The 21988-nt window shown below is 42.4% G+C and overlaps 1 protein-coding gene across 4 annotated transcripts in view; it reads left to right on the forward strand.

Moving 5' to 3' along the window:
• The window catches only part of PPRC1 (PPARG related coactivator 1), a 310188-nt gene that overhangs the window by 21977 nt on the left and 266223 nt on the right, over positions 1–21988 (forward strand). For all 4 annotated transcript variants that reach the window (XM_044056258.1, XM_044056255.1, XM_044056256.1 and 1 more), the window contains exon 3: positions 4080–4232. In XM_044056258.1, coding sequence (XP_043912193.1) covers positions 4080–4232 — 153 coding nt within the window. The remainder of the gene's footprint in view (positions 1–4079; positions 4233–21988) is intronic.

Consider the following 21988-nt stretch of genomic DNA (forward strand, 5'->3'; position numbering starts at 1 on the left):
AGAACAGAGCAGGTTACCCATATTTAGTTACTCAGTGTTGTCATAGATGAGAAGTTTAACAAGCGCATGAATGCTACTGTGAAGTTATTGCTAGTTTACAAAGCTGGGCCATACCTCGGCGGAAAGGTAACTACAACATCCCTCTTACAAACTTGCTGTATATATTTACAGTTTCCACTTATCCTGAAGCATCACCAGTGAACAAGCTTCAACAGTGCTGTAATAAATTTTATATCTAGTCTTCCAAACCAAATCCATCAATACATTCCCCCTATAGAAATCAAAATTATTAGTACTACTACAACACATTTCACACGGCTCATAAGATAGTATTACAATATCCTTCAAACAGTCCAGCCATTTTGATTCTCTCTTGTTTGGTGATGTTGTTAAATCTGTATTGATTTCTTCATTAATTTATAAGTTGCACCAGTCTCATTTTAGAACTTGACCGGTTTTATACCTGTGTAGTATTTCCTGTTTATTCCTTTTTTGCATCTTTAGAGCTTGTTTAAAGTTAGCAATATTGTACATCTATCTTCTTGGTAATTTTCACCCTTGGCCTGTGCTGAAAATGGGCAAATGTACTCAGTTTCCCTATTTGTCTATATATTTTTTTATTAATTTTTTTGTAGTACTTATCTGTGGCACCACATGTTCTCCAAAGCCATCCATCTGTTTTAGTACCTTAAGTCTAGCAGAATCATCCTGTAGCTTAACCCATGTGGCTAGGTTAACCTGTTGGTCAGCCTGGTAGTGGCAAGGTGTGGAAGGTGAGTTGGCAGTGCTGCGCACAGTCCTTGGCACATGCCCATAGCATCCTGATTGGGGCATTCAGTAGATCTTTTGCAGTGTATGATCATGCCTCCATGTGTGGCGCTTCATTTCTGTTGGTAAATCACACTTTGATCCCTGGTATTCACTGGAATTCTGCCTTCTCCACTGAAGAGAGCAAGAGACATTCTTTTTCCCATGCCGGAAGATACCCGAGCCACAAATCTAACTTGGATCAACTGGTGCTTGGTTGGGGCTTCATCCCTCTGTGCTGATTAAGCTTACAAATAAAGTTGATTGGCCAAATTACTTGGTCTTCCCTAATATCTCTGCTCCCTTCTCCTTAACCCCTTTGATGCTCATGAGAGCAGGAATGGTGAGAGAGAGGTTTTTCTAGGCAAGTTTGTCCAGACTCTGCCAATGATCCAATGCAAGGTTTCATCCAAAGATGTATTTAACATGAGTTCTGTAAAAGCCATGGAATAAGGAACACTTTGGAAATGCAGATGATTCTCACCATATGTGCAGTGGAATAGATCTGGCAGGTCACTCCCAAGATGTACTGATGCTTATATATGGCATCTGGAAAATGGGTTGTTGCATTTTGGCAAATCCATCGTGGAAGAAAGGTCTTTTAGATTGATTTTTTGTTTGTTTCTGCCCCTTCATACTGATCATTGACCCACAGCCCTTCCGGCTGCTACATAGACCAGTTTTTGCCCCAGGGGGCAAGAACAGGACTAACGGACATCTTTGTTCACCAGATGTGACTGGCAAACTGGTTGAGAGGGGGGAGACCTCATTTGTGTGTTTACAGAGGACAAGATTTTGCTGCAAACCATAAGCTTCTTTTGTACATGTGTGGCGGACTCTGCATTTGATAGCCACACCTCTGCATGTGACAGTCAAAGCCCCCCCCCCCTTTTTTTAGTTGTGCATCTGTGCAAGTCCCAGTCTCTATGGATATTTCACCTTGGGTGTGTGCACAGACGTCCCCCACCCCTTCTCATGGGTAGAAGCAAGCAAAATAAGCCTAGCCATTCCTCTTCTCCTTCATGTCGGGTGCTAGTAATTAGCAAACTGCTTGTTGAACTTGGATTGCCTGGGCTGTAATTAGAATATTATCTCTCTGCCACCAGAGCTGTTTTGTCTCAAGTTTCTTGGACAACAAAGACTTTATCTTTTCTATTTCCTGGCTCAGGATTGGTGCTGCCCTTTTTATATTTTGGTGGCTTCTCTCTCTAACATGAGAAATGAAAATGTCTGCTTTTTGGTGACAAATTCAAGGTTCCAATAATATCTAGAGTACTTTTTTTTTTCTTTGTATTTAGTCCTTTGGAGCAGTTTCCTTGGCTGTCTTGGGCATGTTATTTGCAGACCCCACATTGTTTTGTTGTTGTTACCCCCCTTTTTTTTTTTTTTTTTTTTAATGGACTGCTTTGAGATTCAGAGCCTTCCACCTCTCCTTTCTTCCTCACGTTATGGTTAGCCTTTCTCCTGTTCCTCCACAGTTGACTACAGTGTTGTGATAGTTGCCTTAAAGAGGATGGAGTGGCAGACTTCAATTGGGACTTTCTTTTCTTTCTCAGTTTTTGGGTAGTGGGTCTCTCAGCTGTGTTTTTGATTGCTTGTGCAATCAGTCCGCATTAGTTTTGTAGAGCTGAAGTCGGCCTTCCTCATTATCAACTTCCTATTTTCTGTTGCGTGTGGTACTAGATAAGGTAGTGATGCCTCGATCACTAGCATTTGAAGCTAGAGGACTACCATTCAGCTGTACAGACTAATCTTGTTTGCCATTTTTGTGCAACCTTCAGTTGTTTTAAGACCTCTGGCAGATTATTCTCAAAACCAGTGCATAGTGCCAGTGTCCTAACTAGTGGGGTGCTCCTAACCCTCTCTTCCGGTTTTTCTTGTTTCCCTTCATAGACCAGAAAAATGTTTGTGTGCAAGTCATGCTGCATATATCTCCCAGTTTTAATCCATATATCAAAGGCGAGCAAGGTATCAAACTCCCATATCAAAGATCAGTCTCCTCAGGATGATCCAAAGTGAGTGAGTGAGGGCTTGCAGTTGGAGACGGGATTGGTCCATGGAGCTGGTTTCTTTTCTTTTCCTTGGAGAAGTTTGCATGAGGCTTACTTCCCCATCAAACTTCTAAGGTAGTCAACCATTTTTGGGTCTATATTACATTGTCTAAAGCCGACAATATCTAATCTGATATTGTCGACATGACAATAGCGAAAGCTCAGAATCTCGAACGTGTAAACAGAAATCTCTAAGGGGAGATTTCTGTTCACTTCAATGTAGTGTGGTGTCAGAGTTGGTATATTTAAGTAGTGGGGGTGGGGGGCTTGCCCCTCTGCCTACACCCTTTAGTTTTTTTTTTTTTTTTTTTTGAAATTTTTTTTACGAACATTCGATGTTCGATTTTAATAGTTCGATCATTGAGGGTTGCCCTTTAGTGATTCGAACTATTAAAACATTTGATGTTCTAATATAGACCCCCGGTTTTGATACCCTAAAGCTGCCAGTTCAAATGAATTGTCCATTGTAGGGTTCCCATGATCAATGACCCAGTTTTCTGACCAGAATGCTAATGGGGGGGGGGGGGTCTTCTAAATCTTGTTCCATTAGTTTGCTTGCACTGCATGTGGTTTTCTTTTATAATACCACCTTATGTGTTTCGACTTGTTTGTCCATTTCCAAGGTTGTGTAAAGGCTGGACATCTCCAGGTACAAGTGGTTTGGAGCCACTGTTTGGTGGTAAGGTCCCTTGATTGGCCATTGGAACGGTTTACCAAAGAGGGATCTCTGTCTGATACAAAAGTTGTGTTGCATCTGCCCTTGTCATTGTGTTTACTGGACTTTTCTTTTGTTTGTTTCATTAGTTTTCTTGAAATTTATTCAGTAGGAATCATGGGTTTTGTACCACTTCGGAATGGTCCACTTGAAGTCTGGTGTGTGTGTTCTGGAGCACCCCCTGCATTTTCCTTATCCTGTGCAACTTGTGTTTCCATTGACGCATATGGAAGCTCAATCTTACTCTGTGCTTTAGTCTCCTGTCGCTTTTCATGCAGTCTGATTTATTTGTGCTGTTTGGCTATTTTTGTGTTTACTGCTTGCTGCTGTATCTGTCTTGACTCCTCGGTGTGTTGTTGGACTTGCCTTTCAGATTTGTTGTGCTGCATAGTTAAGTTTGCTGTTTGCCTGACTTGGCTCTGGTTGCATTACAGGAACACTACACTGTTCATGTTTGGTAACTGACATAGAGTATTTCTTGATTCTGACACAACCTTTTCTCTTAGTGTAAAGATCACTTGGAAGAAGAAACCGAAGTAACATTACTGACGGCTTTAACAGAGATCTTGGATAATGTTGATGATGAAAATCTCTCGCCTTTTGATGCACTTCCAGAATCTGATTTTTTAGGGTCTTCTAAAGACAAAGATGGCTCCTCGGTATGTATGAGAAGTTTGTAGTAGTTTGGTGGAAATGTTATTGTCATGCAATTTTATTTGGGGGAGGGCTGTGTTTTTATGGAAGCATTTTGCAGAAATGATTATTCATAGTGACCTTTTGTTTTTAGTAGTTTTGATGATGACTATTAAAGACAGTCTTGTGCTCCATTTAAATTTTTGTTAGCACTGCTTTGTCTAATCCACATAGTTATCACTTTTAAGTGATTTGTGTTAGCTTATCTCTTGTCTGCCTTGTACACAGATGTTTTTGTTTTGGCTAATTTTTGCTCCCCACAATTGACCACCAGCTGCTTATTGGGCTTGGCCTTGCCTACTAGATTTACTACTTTTGTTTCTGTAGAGTCTCTGCAACCCGTAATGGGGACAGGTGAGTAGATTATGGCACCTGGGGAGGCATCTTTATTTACTGCTGTGTAGAATATTTCTTGCAGATACAGTAGTATGGGAATTTGAAATATCTCCGTAGGTAGGGTGTACAGTGGTAGTCTGTTGTTAGGCCACTTGCCTCAGTAACGTGCTTGAGGTTGGCAAGATTCTCCCACCCCAGGCAGCAGAGTACATGCTGTTCTCTCCTGTCTGTCAGGAAGATCAACCTGTCAGCGTGCCCCGTACAGGTGTACCTTTTCCCCACAAAGGCATGCTAATCCAGTCTGCCTGAGACTGTATTCAAGCTCTTATTACTTTGGCAACGGTCAAAGCTTTATCCCTGTATGCCAGCAACATAGGCTCACAGCAGAATTGATTCAGTTGCTCTTGTGTTGAGAGAAGATTCCTTGCTCTCCCCGCCATGCCTGATGACCAAGTTTTGGAGGATTTTCATCCATTCTAATAATTTCAGGATTTGGCCATCTTCCTTTTTTTTCTTGTAATGAAGTGTGATTGAAGGGAGTGGATAACTTGTACCGGTAGTCACAATAAATATGTGCTTTGCTCAGGCAAATCAGAACATTGTAAAGTCTTTTTATATTTTACTGATGCAATTTTAAGGCAATGCAGGAAGTAACTCTGTGCTTTCTTTTTGAAATGTTCTGTTCATAGGTGTTTTCTAGGCTAATGGCCCTGGAGCCTTTAGAAGCCTAGCCCCAAATAAATGCCCAGACACTGTGCCACCTGTTAGTTCACAGTGCCCATAACTTTGTTACCCATCCACTCGTCAAGATCCATTTTGAAGAGGACCAGTGAAGTGCTCTGCTTGACATGAATGGGGAGCCTATTCCAGAGTATGGGACAGTCTTTGGGAGATGAACCTGTCCCTCCAGCATATTCTGTTAATTGTGGTAATGAGGTTGTGATCTCTGGAGCGAGTGGCACGGGGGGGGGGGGGGGTTGGGAATTCTTTAGGTGTAGCATTTCAAGTAGGGCTGAGTCGGACATGGCTTTGTAAGTCAAGCAGTGATCACCTCTAAGTAGGCGATAAGAGACTGAGAACAGCTGACGTTTCTTGAGTCTGTCCATGTAGGACACGTTTAAGGCTTAAGATTCTTTTTGTGAGGTACTTTTGTGGCCCCTCCAGCTGTTGTAGGTGTCTGGTCAGACTCGTGCCAAACGGGGCGTTACATTTGATGACTGGTCTAATGGGGGATGAGTAGAGCGGGGGATTATGACCTCTTTGTCTTCCTGCATGTGAAACCTGTGGTTATAAGATGTGCCACGTAGAAGGGCTTTTTGACCACATTGGCAGTGGATGATCGAAGGTGAGGTGGCTGACCTGGGTGCTCAGATCTCTTATGGCCCCTTCAGTGTTCAGTGGTCTCCCATCCACGTGGTAATGTGTGGGAACTGAGTTTTTTCCAAAGGGGATGATAACACATTTTTTGGCGTTAAGCTCCAGGCCATGGTTCCGACACCAGTCTTTGGTCTCTGAGGCCCTTTTTTAGGATGTCTGCCTCACTTGGTGAGTTGATAATGACTCCTAGCTTGTAGTCATCAGCTGACCTGGTCAGCCAGAGTCATTCTGTGTTGGCCTGGACTTCAGAGAAGTAGATGCCAAACAGGAGAGGACCCAGGACCAAGCCCTGTGGGTCTCTGCTTGTGAATGATACACAGTCTGACATGAAATCCACGACTTTCACTCTGTGGGTCCTGTCTGTGAGCCAGTTTGCAACCCACCTAATGATGTAAGGATTGATGCCTAGTTTGGTGAGTTTATCAATGATACCTGAGTGGGGAATGGTATCAAAGGCCTTGGCCAAGTCGAGGTAGGCTGTGTATGCACTGCCTTACCCTCATCCACAGCCTTGGTGACTGCCTCGAAGAAGTCATACAGGTTCGACAGGCAAGATCTCATCTTGACAAAGCCAAACTGTATGGGGCCAAGAGTTTAGGAATTGCCTATCTTTTTTTAAGCAGATCCGTGATGATGGGCTTCAAAGCTTTGCATACCAGGCCTGTCAGGCTAATGGGGTGATAGTTCCCAGGATCTGTAGTTGCTTCCTCTTTGTGGGATGACTGTCGCAATGCACCGTTCGTTAGGGTCCTAGCCTGAGGTAATGCTGTGATTGAACAGGGCACACAGATGTGGTGCCAGTTCCTCTTGTAGCTCATGTACAATGTAGCCAGGGATATTATCCCGGTCCCAAGGACACTGTATTCTTGGCTTTGGACAATGCAGCTTTTACCTGTGCTGCAGAAATGTTTGGTACTAGACCTGTTAGTAACAGCCAGCGTTTCATTGCTGGAACCTGTGTTCTGAGAGACTGCTTTTTAATCTATCTGGAAATATACTGAGCTAAGTATGTATTTTTTTGGTTTTAGAGTTTGTACTGTTAATTGGTGCTTATATAGTTTTTCAGATCTCTGAAGTGTTTTGTCCCACCCAATCTCCCTATTTCTGGCTCTTGGTTTAAATTTGGTGGCTTTTGCAGTTGCCCACCCTACTGTAGATTTGATCTGGGACACACCCTAAGTATATAAATAAATTAAAATACTGTAAGCCTGTTTCTACCTTTCCTGTAACTAGTGTAGTCCAGATACAGATTTGCTGTATCCAGGGCTGTATGTAAGCTTCTGAGCCCCCCCAAGCTTTCCTGTGTTGGAAGGAAGCCTTCTAGCTTATCCGTGGTAAGCACTAGGTAACCTTGCCTTCCACATAAGGAGTGGTTCTCCCCCAGAAATTGTAGTTTATTGGCTGTTTGGGCAGTCTTTTCCCTCTCTCTCTCTCAACTTTCTGATTTGAAAGCCTGCATTTGCACTAGTTTCTTTCCTGTAACTCTAGTGCAAATACAGATTCTTAATTTTAGCACTTAATTTGCTTATTCGTACTCTGATCTTGTTCAGAACTTGTAAGCACTAAATAAGCTACTAATTACTATAGCACTCAACCTGCCTCATTTTTGTACTTACTTTTCTCACTTGCTTAGAGTAAAATGACTCTTGTACTCGCTTTCCTCACTTATCTAGAGGAAAATAGTTTTTTATTCAGGCATGTCCAAGGGTCAGCTCCTGGTTTTCTCTCGTGTCTATCAGATGAATCTGGACATCTTGAGGCAATGTAGAAATTCTCGTGTACACAGACAACCCTCTCCTCCTACCACCCAACACTACAACCTGTGAGATGCACTTGTCTAGCTAAACTGGAGGTAAAGCACTCTCCAACCAAGAATGAACTTGACAGTCAAGAGGAGAAGGTAAACATTTGTACCACACAACACTCCTCACATAGTCTCACTAAATCTACACCACCAAAATTCACACACAGTAACACACACACATTCGCGGAGGCTCTCAATAATCTGTCTAAGCAACAGAGACCTCCAAAGCAGAAACGCAAGCAACCTCCATCCCCCAGCACAACCCAAATGACACATAGCCCACAGACTGTGTGCCACTCAACTATAGCCGATAAGACAGAACGTGCCCAACACACTAGTCATAGGTGACTCTTTAGTCAGGCACACTGATGTCAGACTCACCAGGCTAAACAAGGAGAACGTTACTGTCAGCTGCCTGTTGGGTGCCTGGATCCACCACATAACCCACTCACTTGGGTCACTCCACAACAAGTACAATATGACTTTGTCCATGTTGGTGTGAATGACCTGAGACGTATCTCCCTGGACTACATGAAGAGACATTTAAGAGCTCTCCGATCTTGTAGCCCAGGCAGGTATGACCCTAGCCCTGAGTAGTATTCTGCCATCACCCAGAATGATCCCCAGGGATCTCTTGTGCATCTTTGCTCGACAGTGGCTAACTTGGGTGGCCTAAATTAGGGAACCTTGTTGGCTAGACTTACGTAGGCCCTTGGGCTGATAGCCTGGTACCTACCTATGAACCTACCAGGCTTTCATCTGGTATTGTGATAGGGCCCTTGGGGGGGGGGGGGTAAAGTTGGCACTGAATCTGTTGGCAAGTATGTTAGCTGTATCCTATAGGTTCATAGGTAAGTACTAGGCTATTGGCCCTAGGGTCTATATAAGCCTAACCAAAAAGGTACCCTGGCTTTTGCCACCCAAGGAAATTTTTTCCTGTGCCCCTGTCAAGCAGAGCCACAGAAGTGATCCCCGGGGTGAATTTCCCATCTCCCATCCAATCATCAAGATTTTTCTTGAGTGCTAAAGAGGAGCTTTGTTTGATATAGATAAGTAGTTTGTTCCAGAGTATGGGAAGTCTGTGGGACAGGAATTTATCCCTCCAGCATGTTCAGTTTATTGTGGTGACAAGGTTTAGGTCCCTAGAGCATGTAGCTCTGAGGGATTGGGATTTCTTTAAGTGGAGCATGTCCAACAGTTCTAGGTTTAACCTGGCTTTGTATGTTGGGCAGAGATCACCTATGAGTAGCGATACGTGACTGAGTAAAGCTAGAGTTTTTTTAGACTGTCTGCATAGGGCATCTGTTTGAGGCCAGTAATCTTCTTTGTGAGGTGTTTCTGCGGCCTTTCCACTTGTTGATGTCTTGTGAAGTACATAAAAGGCACGCTGTATTCTGTAATGGGTCTGAGTGAGTAGTAAAAGGGAACAATGACCTCTTTTCCTGGATGAGAATCCTTTTGTGATGAGGTGTGCCACGTAGGATTTCCTGACCACTGTGGCAATGTAATTATCAAAGGAGAGTGTACTGTCCACCTATGCCCCAAGGTCTCGTCACATTTTCGGTGTTTTAGACTACCGCCTATGTGGTAGTTCATGGGTACAGAGTTTTTACCAAAAAGGCTGACCATGCACTTTTTGCCATTGAGCTTAAGGCCATAGCTTTAACACCAGGCATCTCTGTGAGGCTCTCTTGTAGGATGTCCACATCATTAGGAGTTTCATTTATGGCTCCTAGTTTGCAGTAATCTGTGGACTTCGTAAGCCAATGATCTTATGCGTTAGGCTGTACTTCAGAGAAGTAGATATCAAACAGGAGAGGACCCAGGACTGAACCCTGTGGTACTCTTGTCACTGGTATGAAGTCGGATTTGGAGTCTACTACTTTCAGTGTGGGTTCTGTCAGTGAGCCAGTTGACAACCCATCTTGTGACATAGGGATTTATACCTAGTTTAGTGAGTTGATCTATAATTCCAGAGTGGAGATGATGTCGAAAGCCTTGGTGAGATCTAGATAAGCTGTGTGAACCACCTTACCCTCATCTACGGCTTTAGTGACTGCTTCAAAGAAGTCTATCGGGTTTAGGAGACATGGTCTGCCTTTTACAAACCCGAACTGAGTGGGGTCCAGAGTTTGGAGATTACCAATGTCATTGATTATAAGTTCCATGATGATACGTTCCATAGCCTCGCAGACCAGGCTCATCAGGCTAATGGGGTGGTAGTTCCCGGGGACCATGGTGGCTCCCCCTTTGTGGAGTGGGATAACAGTCGCTGTGCACCATTCAGTGGGCACAAAGTCTGCGGTAAGGCTATGATTGAACATGGTACTTGGGTGGGGTGCCAGTTCATTCTGTAGTCCGTGTAGAACACAGCCTGGGATGTTGTCAGGTTCCATGGATGCTGTGCTCTTCGCTTTGGAGAGTGTGGTTTTTACTTGTGCAGGCATGATTGCAGGAACTTTGTATTCTTCAGGTATAAAGATGGGCCCCTTTTAGGGGGTGAGAGTGGGGTTAAGTTAACACTGAACCTATCTGCCAGGATGTTGGCAATATCAGTTGGTTCTGTATATTTAGTGCCATTGTGCTGTAACTCGTAACAGGTCCGAGTGTTGCCATTGAGATTTGACATAGCTATAGAATGCTTTTTGGCTGTCTTTAGAATCAGTGGCGGTTTTGTTTTCGTAACTAGCTTTGGAGGATTTTATGAGGGATCTCAGCTTCTTACAGAGGCTGACCAGGGAGTTCCTCCAATCATGGGATTTACTCTTTGCAAGAGTTTCTTTGTTCTGTTGTAGAGTTTATGGCAGGGGACCACGACATTGGCTTTTTTTTTGTATATATATATATATATATATATATATATGTATGTATATATATATATATATATATATATATATATATATATATATATATATATATATATATATCTATATATATATATATATATATATATATATATATATATATATATATATATAGATATATAGAGGATAGCATCTTGGTTCTGTTAGGGATTGCACAATCCAGGGACTCTTGTAGGATTCAGCAGTCGTACCTCTACTGTCCATCTGCATGGGTGTCGTGAAGTTTGCCACTTCTGTCTTAAGAAGTTGGCTTTGGAGAAAATTATTTGCGGTGGTTTCTCTAATGGGGGTGGGGGCAAGATGTGGATGTCTAGGGTGATTAGCTTGTGGTCGGATCTAAGCAATGAGGAATTATCTCTTGTGTGGAACACCAGTTGACCATGTTGGTAATTACAAGGTCTAGGATATTGTTGCTCCTCGTGGGGGTGTGGTTAAGTTGATCCAAGGCGTTGGAATCTATGAATTCCAGAAAATGTTGAGCAAGAGAGTTGGTACATGATTAGTTATCCAAAAACACTTCTGTGCGCCGTAGAAAAAGATTTAAGCAAAGCTTTCGGGTTAACCCCCCTTCATCAGTACATGAGTAGTTATCCCAGTTAACGGTGGGGTAGTTGAAATTGTCCATTAGGGTGTTGGGTTGTACTCTTAATATTTTGCAGTGTATCAAGAAATGAGTAGTGGTAATCCTGGGCATGGTGGGGGATCTGTAGCAAGCTACAATTTATTGCATTTTTGCCCAGAGTTAGTTGCACTTTGATAATCTCAAATGAATTATGCTGAGCAACTAGCCTGGAGGTGTGGATATCTTTAATGAAATGGACATGCCTCCGCCTTTAGTGTTTCGGTCCAGGTTAGATGGACGAAAGGTGTGGTATGAATTACAGCGTGGTAATGCAGGGGTGCTCTCTGGAGCCTTGAATCAAGTCTCTGTCACTACACATGTCGATGTTCTCCATTTTAAGGATTGTCTCGAGAGATTGCATTTTGAGGTTGACTTCTAGCGTTGAGTAGCATTACCCTCAGATTTTGCTTGCTTGTACGGTGGTGAATTTGTCATTTGAACCTTGATTAAAAATGCCACTATAGGGGTGGCAAGAGCCTTGGTCAGTATCCATAATCCCAAGGGTGACAGGTGCAGGCCATCTCTGGCAAAGCATCCTGGTCGGTCTGTCATGTCATCCCAGGCAGACAGATACTGGACCTCTTAGAATGACAGTAAACAGGTGAGTTTCAAACCGTGCACCTGTAGCACAGAATGCTGTGTGACAAGTCAGAGCCTTAACACTTTATGGTAAATATCTGTTGGCTCAGTATAGGAGGTGCCATTGTGCAATAACTCAGAGTAAATCCGGGTACTACCTTTGAGATTTTTGGTATAGCTATAGAAGGTTTTGTGGTTGTTATTGGTGTCGGCCACAGTTTTGCCTTCATAACTGGCTTTAGAGGATTGATAAGGGATCTCAGCTTTTTGTTGAAATTGATAAGGGAGGTTTTCCAGTGTTGACTTCATTTTTTTTTTTTCTGCAACAGTTTCTTTCTTCTGTTGTAGAGTTTATTGATGGCTGAGGACCACCAGATTGGCTTCATTTTTTTGGAGGAGGAGAGTGTTTTTGTTTTATTTGGTATGGCAAGGGCCATGCATTTGTGTACATGCTAGTACAGTGCATTGGTGTACGATTCAGCAGTCAGTTATAAGTTAGCCACCCCTGCTTTTAGGAGCTCAAAGTTGGCTTTAGAGAAGTTTCTCAGGGTGCTAACCTTAACGGGGGTTGTAGGTGAGATGGAGATTTCCATGGTGATCTGTTTGTGGTCAGATTTAACAAGGGAGGATCTGACTACAGGTGTGGAGCAGTGGTCTCCCATGTTGGTGATCACCAGGTCAAGGGTGTTTCTTCCTCTAGTGGGGGTCAGAATGAGCTGGTCCAGGGCTTTGGAGTTGATAAATTCCAGAAAGCATTGTGCCTGTACATTGCTACTTGAATAGTTTTCTCAGTTGATGAAAAGGTAGTTTGAAGTTGCCCAGTATGAGAGTATTGGGTTGGACCTTGATAGATTCCAGGGTGCTTAGGAAGTTGGCGTGCGAGTCTAGGGACATGTTTGGGGTTCTGTAGCAGGCTATGACTTCTATCACCATCTTACCCATTGTTAGTTGTACCTGTAGTATCTCTTAAGCATTATGCTGGGCTTTCAGTCTAGAGGTGTGCATTTCCTTTAAGAATATGGAGTCACCACCACCTTTGTAGCTTTTGGATGCATTCTGGGGCCGAAAAGTATGGAATGAGTTGTAGCCTGAGAGCACAGTGGTGCTTGCTGCCTCTTTAAACCAGGTCTCCATTACAGCACAGATGTCAACATTCTCCAATTTGAGGAGAGTTTTGAGTGAGTGCATCTTGAGATTTAGACGTCTAGGACTGGGCAGCATGACCTTCAGATTGTATTTGTTTGTAGCTGTTAAAGTGGAATTTTGGTCTTTGGAACACTGCCTAAAAACGGCAGTATAGAGGTAGCAAGAGCCTTAACCAGTGCCCGGAATCCCTGGGGTGACGGGTGCAGGCTGTCTCTGGCAAATAGAGGTCTGTCGATCATGTCGTCCCAGGCAGACAGATACTGGATCCCTTTAGAATCGCACCAGAAACTTAGCCAATTGAAGTCTATCTCTTTCTGCTTGTACTGTGGTATCATTCTGGTTGACTGTAGAATACTGCTCAGGGCTAGGGTCATAGTGCTTGGGCCACATAATCAGGGTGTTCCATCACATCTTTATTCATGTAGTACAGGGAGGTGCATGTCAGGTCATTCACACACACATGGACAGTGACTGAGTCATTTATATTTGTTGTGGAGTGACCTGAGTGCATGTGTTGTGGCGGATCCTGGCGCCTGATGGACAACTGACTTATCACTTTCTCCTTGTTCAGCCTAGTGAGTGAGACATCAGTGCCTCACAATTGAGTTTCCTGTGATTAGTACATTGGGCTAAGTGTTTTCCCCTAAGGGCTTGGGTTGAGGGGCACACTTGGAGTGAGCTGTGTGTTCTGGGGTTGGTGTTAAGTTGTGGTGGTAGTGTATTTCTGTCTCGGGGGGGGGGGGCACAGTCTCTGGGTAAATTTTTGAGAGCCTCTGTAAAGGTAGGTGGATGGCTTGTGTTTCTGTGTGTGGGTTGTGATGGTTGGTGTTTTGGAGGGCTTTGTGTTCTATGTAGTGAGTTGCAGGTGTTGACCTTCTCCTCTGACCAGCTAGTCTGGTCTTGGTTGGAGCGTGCACTGCTTCCATTTTGCTGCATCTCTCTGGTGTGAGTGTTGGGAGGTAAGATGAGAGGGTTGTCTATATATTAGACAGTTGCCACACTATCTCAGAATGTCCAAGTGCACCAGGTTAGCAGGAGAAAGCACAGGAGATTGCCCTACAATCGTACCAGGAGGAGTGGTCGTAACTAATAAGTACTGGTGCTGATAGCATCTAAGTGTGCTACAATAAATGCTACAAAAGCTTGTTAAAGTGCTAACAAATTATGCTAATTGAAATGCAAGAAGTAAAACAACAAGCTCGTTCTAAGGGGAAAATTGAAGAGCAAACTTTCTGGCACCGGTAGTAGTTTACCTCAGCTGAGCACCGCTGCATGGCACGCAAACACGGGCTTTTAATCCAGAAAGTTGAAAGGAATGGGAAGAATTGCCCAGACTGCCAATAAACTACTATTTCTGGACCAGAAACCACTCCTCTTGTGGTAGATAGGCTCCCCTAGTGCTTACCACTCCCACTGATGAGCTAGAAGGCTTCCCTCCAACACAAAGGTCTGGGGGGCTCAAACTTACAAAACAGTCCTGGATACAGAAAACCTGTATCTGGACTACACTAGTTACAGGAAACCAGCTTAGAACTTTTTTTTTTTTTTTGTGCAAAAGGCAGTTAAAACAGTAGCAAAAACACTTTAAATGCAGCATAAGCTAGCACTCTTAAGTGTATAGCAATATTAAGGCAAATACAGTTTAAGCAAATGCAGATAAATTTAAAACGACAAAGGCACCAAGTGCAGAATAAGGGCACTTGACCACTTAAAAGCACTCAGAACAGTAAATTAAGGTAGAAGACCATTAAGTAAGAGCAGCTCAAGAAAGTATAAATAGAAGTCTCAAGTCCTAAATATCACCCCTTGGTTCAGGTGCCTTCCAAGATGAGAAGGAAATATCCTACTCTCTTTTTTTTTCTCCTTCAGTGCTGGCACCTTCTGTGGGCGCTTGGTCTAAGAAACATTCTTTGTAAATTAACCAAGTGTTAAGGGGGGGGGGGCATTAAGGCCAAAGGTACATATTCAGGTCTCCCAATGTTTGCTGTTCATGTATTGGGGGGGGGTACTGCTACTTGTACAATTTTGCTGAGCCCTTAATCTGCAGCTCTGGCAAGTTTCATATTTCCCTCATGGGGTCCATTACTGCTCTGTCCTTAGCAGGTTTACCTGTGTGGCCCACTGTACTTGCCTTTGCTGTATGGTCCCCATGTGACAGTGTTTGCCTGCCCAGTGTTGGATGTAGCATAAGCTACCCAGACACTGTTTATTTCAGGACTTCTAACATTGACTGCTGTGACAATCTGGTTGGAGGGGCAGTGCAGGCATTTTTGTGGTGCTTTGGAAATTAATTATGGATATTAGACTTATCAGACAGCTTGCATCTTGATGACTGTTCCTGTTCTGTGAAAGTCTGTCAAGAGAACCCAAGAAAGGGCGCAAAGATGAGGGTACTGTGTTCTTCCTGTCACGAGAGATGGGGACAGTAGTGTTCCTGTCCTCTCCTATGGAAGACCCGAATTTTCAGTAAGAATTTGTAAACTAGTGGAAAGCTCTGTGAAGGCTAATTGCCCTTTTATCTCCACAGAGATTGCTGTCCAGCTCCCTGGGTATTCACAGGGTTAGCGATGCGGTGAATATCCTGTGGAATAACCAGATGTTGGTTGTGTCTCAGAAAAACAAGTAGTCTCCATCCCTCCATAAGATTGTACCATTCAGTGGAGATCCATAAGCTGAATGATTGACTTACTGTAACCACTGTGATGAATCTTACATAATCGGTCTGTCTCCTATTCTCCCAAAAAGGATTAGTGTTCTGGAGAAGCTGAGAAAGTGGACTTCCTCATCCTTACAGTTGTGCAAAGATTGTAAATTACTTTATAGTAACCTTTATTATGTTGTGTAAGGTGCACAGATAACTGTGTGTTGGTATGATGCAGCATAATTTTGAGCAGTTATTCTTGTCTGTGCCTTAACCAGCTTTACTGAAGACAATAAAGCAGCATTTATGAATGTGCCTTTGCTGTATGGCTTGAAAATTGACCACTATTTCCAGGTCATTGGAGAAGGGGCAATACCATTTAGTGACAGTTTCCCCCAGAACTCTCCTTTTAGGCCAGAAACTGCCAAAATAGTAATAGCAGCCCATAACAGAGAACTGGATCTGATCACGTCATGAGACTGACCAGCAGCAGCATCACTGGTTCATTGGTTGAGAGCCACAGTTGTCAAGTGATTGTTGTGGGTAATGCCACTGCTGACTCTCACTCTGCCCATCCCTTAGGAAGGAGCTGAGGAGGAAGGTTTTTTCCTATGCTTTTCCCAATGGCAAAGTTTCCAGTGACTGGTGAGTTAGACTTTGTGTAGATGCCACATTCATTCATGTCTAGACCAAAATTCACACCTTTGCTAGGCATGCTGCTACATCAGAAGGTACGGAAAGAAATGCAGCTGCTGTTTGTGAAAAAGAGACGTTCAGCAGGTCCTAGCATGCCAGCAGAGACTACTTTAATTTTTGTACCAAAATAGACTTGTAATCTCAGACCTGTTCATCCCCAAGTTGTTGTTTTGTGTGGTCTTGCTGCAGTTCGTTTTTATATCGGTCTCTATTAAGAGTCTAGATGTGCTGTTTTTGAATTTTGGGTCTTGGTCTTCAAAGATGGCCAAAAGGTTGTGGAAGTTCCTCCTGCATTAGAATATGGGCCAGGCACTTTGCCTGTTCCAGGACCTGACCTTTGGTCTCACCTTGGCCCTCTGGGTGTTTCTCTGATGCATGACAGTAATTGCTTCCTATTTCTGCAAGCAGGCCATTGCTGTCCCCACCCCACTCCCCTTAAGTACTTGAAGCAATCAGTGTTGCATAGTGTGTGCAGTCTTAGCTGGCATAGGGATCTTCTGCTTAGATATTTTCCTTTCTTGGGATTGTTCAGTTTGAAGTCTCTGTTCCACTTCCCATGGGCAGTATTCATAGAAACTGTTATGTACTTGCTCCTTCCAAGATTTCCTTGTCTTGGAAAGGATGCAACATGTATTGGACTGTTTTAGCCCTGGTTTCATAGTTGCTGGCAGACCCTTGCCTGCAAAAATTAGGGTGTATGGTCAGTATGGATAACTTTTGTCAGGTTCTGCACAAGTCTTGCAGTTGTTGCTCGCTGAGGTCCTGTCACTTGCAAAAGTCAGTCCGAGTTTCCAGCATGTTTCTTCAGTACCTGGTGCCATGCATCCTTTTTTAGGGCACCCTCCCCCCCCCCCTTTGTTGTCCATACACCTTAGAACATGGTCACTGGATGATACTCTCCTAGGATGGATGGTATTTCAAAAGGCAGTTCAGTGGATGCTGTGCTTCCAGAAGTCCTCTTTAAACCAGTGCTGTGGAGATGAGTGGTCCTGCTAACTAATTCAAGAGCACCAGAATGTGTTTCTTCTTTGAATTCTAACTCTTTATTCCTACTTTATGGGTGTAGGCTGGTGCTTCCTCATACAATTCTGAATGAGGCTCTACCAGCTGTGTCAGGGAAGCAGCAAGATTCTGTAAATGGGCTTATTTCACTCATACCCCCGTCCCCCAGCAGCTGCTCAGATTCCCTTTATAGCTATCCCTTCCTTGAAGTCCAACTCTGCTATTGTCTAAGCCCTGTATGTCTTCACTTAATTTATCTTTTGCTAAGAATCCTTTCTTAGGCTTTTTGTCCTTAGCCCCCCCCCCCCACTGCATCTCTGAATGCAGTGTTTCTACCTTAATCCTCCACCCAGTGTATGCAGCAGGGATGCATTGGTCCATGACTGGACATATTCTCTGATCATATGTGGAGGACCACCTTTCAAAAGACCAGTGTGTTAGCTTGCTCTGTATTTACTCACATATATGGGTTCTATTATGGTGGAGGTTTCTAGTGGGGACTTCTCCCAGGCTGCCTCTAGGGAGGAATATTTTGTAGGTTCATAGGATGTTGCTAGGTTATTGACCCAGTGGTCTTTACAAGTCTAGCCATTAAATCTCTCTAATACTAGATGAGAGATCATTTATGCCCAAGCTTTTTCTAGCAAGGGCCACCCTTGTCCAGGAGAGAAACCAGGGCAGTCCCTGGCAAAAATTTACAGTTTATCATCTAGTTGTCTAGGTTGTGCTTAAACAGGGTCATGGAGGTTCTCTTCTTGATATAGATTGGAAGGCTATTCCAGAGGAGTGGCAAGGTCAGATGTGTCCAACTGTCCAGCAGGTCCTGTTTGTCAATGTTAGATTGAGGTCCCTGGGACAGTTGATTCAAGTCCCATTTGACTTACAAATGTGCAGCATTTCCATTAGATTTGAGTCTGAGAGAGCACCGTAAACCCGATATTGGTCATCTCTACGTAGTCTGCATGCTACTGAATACAGTGACAGTGACTTCAGTTTTTCTATGCAAGACATGCTGGAGACTTTTTTTCCAAAGAAACTGGTAAAGCACTAAAAGCGAAAAGCCACCAACCGGAATCAAGTGGAAAATTTATTACAACGAAACGTACTTCGAACACGCAAACTTTAAAAACAAAAATAACCAAATGTGTATGTAAGCGCTTTCGTTTAAATAATTTTAAACTTCATCAGACAATCCGTTAAAATACATAGCTTCCTTTTCTAACTTTTTTTCTTCACTTCAAAAAAAAAAGCTCCACATGACTCCTAAAACACACGCATGCTTAATTCTACTATTTTGACTGTTTGAAAAAAAATCCAACTTTCCCCCGTGTTAATGCTACTACAAAATGGAATTTTATGTGAATATCTAAATTTATATTAGTTAGAAAATATATGTATAGAGCGAAACTATGTATATTATGTTCAGTTATGAAATATTAAATAGAAATGATTATAATCAGTAATATTATTCTTAAAAATTAATATACAGAAATTATTTATTTGGAATGGTATCAGCCTTTCTGGAATTAGAAAAATCAATTTAAATTACCAAAATCAATCTAATAAATACTTATATAATATTTTGACTATTCAAAATTTATTTGTTATAAAAAAAAAATAAATTTAAAACCATTAAAATATATGAAACGTATTTTAAAATTCCTTAAATTTGTATTCATAAGAGTCAATTTAATGTCTTAACATATTTATTGTTATTAATATAAAATATCTCGAATTAATCAAAATACACCATTTAATCTTTAATTTTCTTTCTGTTTAATGCCATTAATTTTAATATTGTCTGACATTAACATGGGGGAAAGTTAGTGTGTTTTATGAGTCGTGGAGGTTTTTGAAGTGAAGAAAAGTTATAAAAGGAAGTGATGTATTTTAATGGATTGTCTGAAGTTTAAAATTAAACGAAAGCGCTTGCATATACATTTGGTTATTTTTGGTTTTTAAAGCTTGTGTGTTCGAAGTACGTTTCGTTGTAATAAATTTTCCACTTGATTCCATGCTGGAGACTGTTTTCTTGGTTAGACATCTCTGAGGTCTTTCTTGGTTAGACATCTCTGAGGTCTTTCAAGTTGCTGTAGATGTCTGGTATGGTACGTACCAAAGGGATAATTTATATTCAATAATAGGCCTGACGAGGGATGAGTACAGGGAGTTGTGACTTCATTCGTTTTGTGGCGATGCCTTTCCTAATCAGGTGAGCAATATAGAATGTCTTCTTACCACAGTAGACACATGGTGGTCAAAGTTGAAGTCGCAGTCAACTTGTTTTCCCAGGTCTCACTATTGAATTGGTACTTAGGGTATTATTGTTTGTTTTTTATCAATGGGGGATATTGTTTTTATTTATTTTTATTTTACATTTGTTGACCGGGATTGTCTGAGCTGAAAAGCCCTTTTTCAGTGGAGGCCCGGGGAGAAAAGCTCCTACACAACTTTCATTATAAATTGGCATTAAACAGCAATGTTATAGGATTATTACAAGGCATTAAGTAGCAATACAATGTTGTACAGTGTCTATAATCAGGAGTATAGCATAACTATTTCAAGATGTATAAAAATAAATGTCATTAAGATGAGTATAGTTTTTGGGGTAAGTGGTTGCAAAAACCCAGTTTTATCATAATGTAGTTGCATGAAGGCAAGATAATTACAGTAGAATGTTTCTCTGAGGCAATTTGCTTAATAGATTTTAGAAGACCGTAGAAAGATTAGTCAAGGAAGATTAGAGAGAGAGCTAGTGATGAGTTAAGGGCAGAAAGTAGATTAAGGTATGAGAAGATGGGGGGTGTTAAGAAGAGTGCAGTGGCCGGACCAGTGACTTTTAAAGTGCTCTTTGGTGGCTGTCTTAAATTGTTTAGGATGTGTACGGGTCCTGATTTCTAGTTTGACCATATTCCAGGCAATAGTGGGGTGATATCTGTACATGTTGCATCCAAATTTAGACTTGGGTTTGTAGATTTGTAGTAGGTCTTGGTTAGAGCTTCGGCGAGGTCTGGAGGGGAGAATAATGGGAGAGAAGAGTGGATAGTGCTGGGCAGTAGGAAGGCTGGTATAGGATAGAATGGATGGTTTGGAGCTGAGAGAAGAAGCTGGTGGGGTAATTCAAGCCAGTTTAGGTGTTTTAGAGAGAGTGATGAGATTTGTAGGTTTGTTGGGCAGCAAATCTAGCTACCTTGTAGGTAGATTCGAGTTTGGTCACGAGTGCTGAGTTAAGATTTGTGAGAATTTGAGAACTGTACATTAGACTGGGTAGAAGGTAGGTAAGAGAGAGAGTAATCTTGGCTTTATAGGTAAGGAATTTCTTGTTACGGTGAAGGAGCCCTAGTTTTGAATGAGTCTTTTTGATAGTTAACGTGAAAGTCAAATTTAAGCTGGATCATCAGTGGTTAGTACTGGATTCTACCTGAATGGGAGTGTTAAGGGACTGTATGAAGGAGGGTTTAATATTGCTGAACTTTTTAGGTAGGAAGAGTAATGGCTGTGTTTTTTTAGGGTTAAGGATGAGCTGGTTATTAGGGAGCCATGTTTCAACTAAGTTTAAAGATGCCAGAGTAGCTGAGCAGAGCTTAGAGAGAGAGAAAGAGTTTGCTGGTGCTGTGTTTGGGTCTGAAGCCATGTTGAGTGGGTGTAAGCAGATTTTCCTGTATTAGATACTGCATAACCTGTTTATGAATACTTTTCCTAGTACTTTTAGAGAGAGGGGAGAGGATAGCAATAAGTCTAAAGTTGAAGATGTCGGAGGCGTTGCCTCCTTTGTGTATAGGTAGAGTGTAACATTGTTTCCAGATGGAAGGGACTTGAGATTCAGAGAGAGTGATTAATTTAGTTTAGATACAGGGAGAGCAAGAGAGTCAGCTGCTAGTAGAAGAAAAGTGTAAGGAATATTGTCAGCTGATGCTGAACATGTTTTTAATTTAGAGAGTAGATGTAGCTAGTAGGTATAGGTATGAGGGAGAAGGTATTTGAGGAGATAGTATTAGGAGTAGCTTCAGAAAAGTTGGCGATGTTAGGAGTTTGGGTTCAGTAGCTTGGATATTGAATTGATAAGAGGTATTGAAGATAGTGGCAGTTTCTTCAAATGTCTTGTCTGGGCATGGAGTGGGGGAGCTAAGATTACTGGACTGTAATATTTGGTTGGAGTTCCACAATGTTTTAGGATTTAAAAATCCTTTTTTTTTTTTTTTTTTTTTAAGGAGTAAAGGGAATGATTGCTTTTAGTTTAAGACCATGGCTTTGGCAATGGTGCCAATCATTGGTCTGTGTAGGCCCCTTTTGAAGTATGCTGACATTGCTAAGGGATTCAGTATCCCCTAATCTGCAGTCATCTGCAAACTTGGTTAGCCACAGTCCCTCTCTTTTAGCTTGGACATTTGCCAAACAAGAGGGGGGCCAAGCACTGACCCTTGTGGGGCCCCAATGGTGACAGGTCTGCTGGTAGAGGTGAAGTCTCCCACTTTGAGTGTTGTCGATCTGTGAGCCAGTTTGTAACCCACCTGACAACATAAAGTTGAAATCGACTGGGTTAGTTTGTCGATTATGCCCGAAATCTGGGATAGTGTCAAAGGCCTTAGCCACGTCAGGATAGGCTATGTGTATGGCTTTGCCCTCGTCAATGGCTCTGGTCACATTCTCAAAGT

This window comes from Protopterus annectens, chromosome 14.part0 (assembly GCF_019279795.1).
Source record: "Protopterus annectens isolate FY-2018-M chromosome 14.part0, PAN1.0, whole genome shotgun sequence".
Classification (NCBI taxonomy): Eukaryota; Metazoa; Chordata; order Ceratodontiformes; family Protopteridae; genus Protopterus; species Protopterus annectens.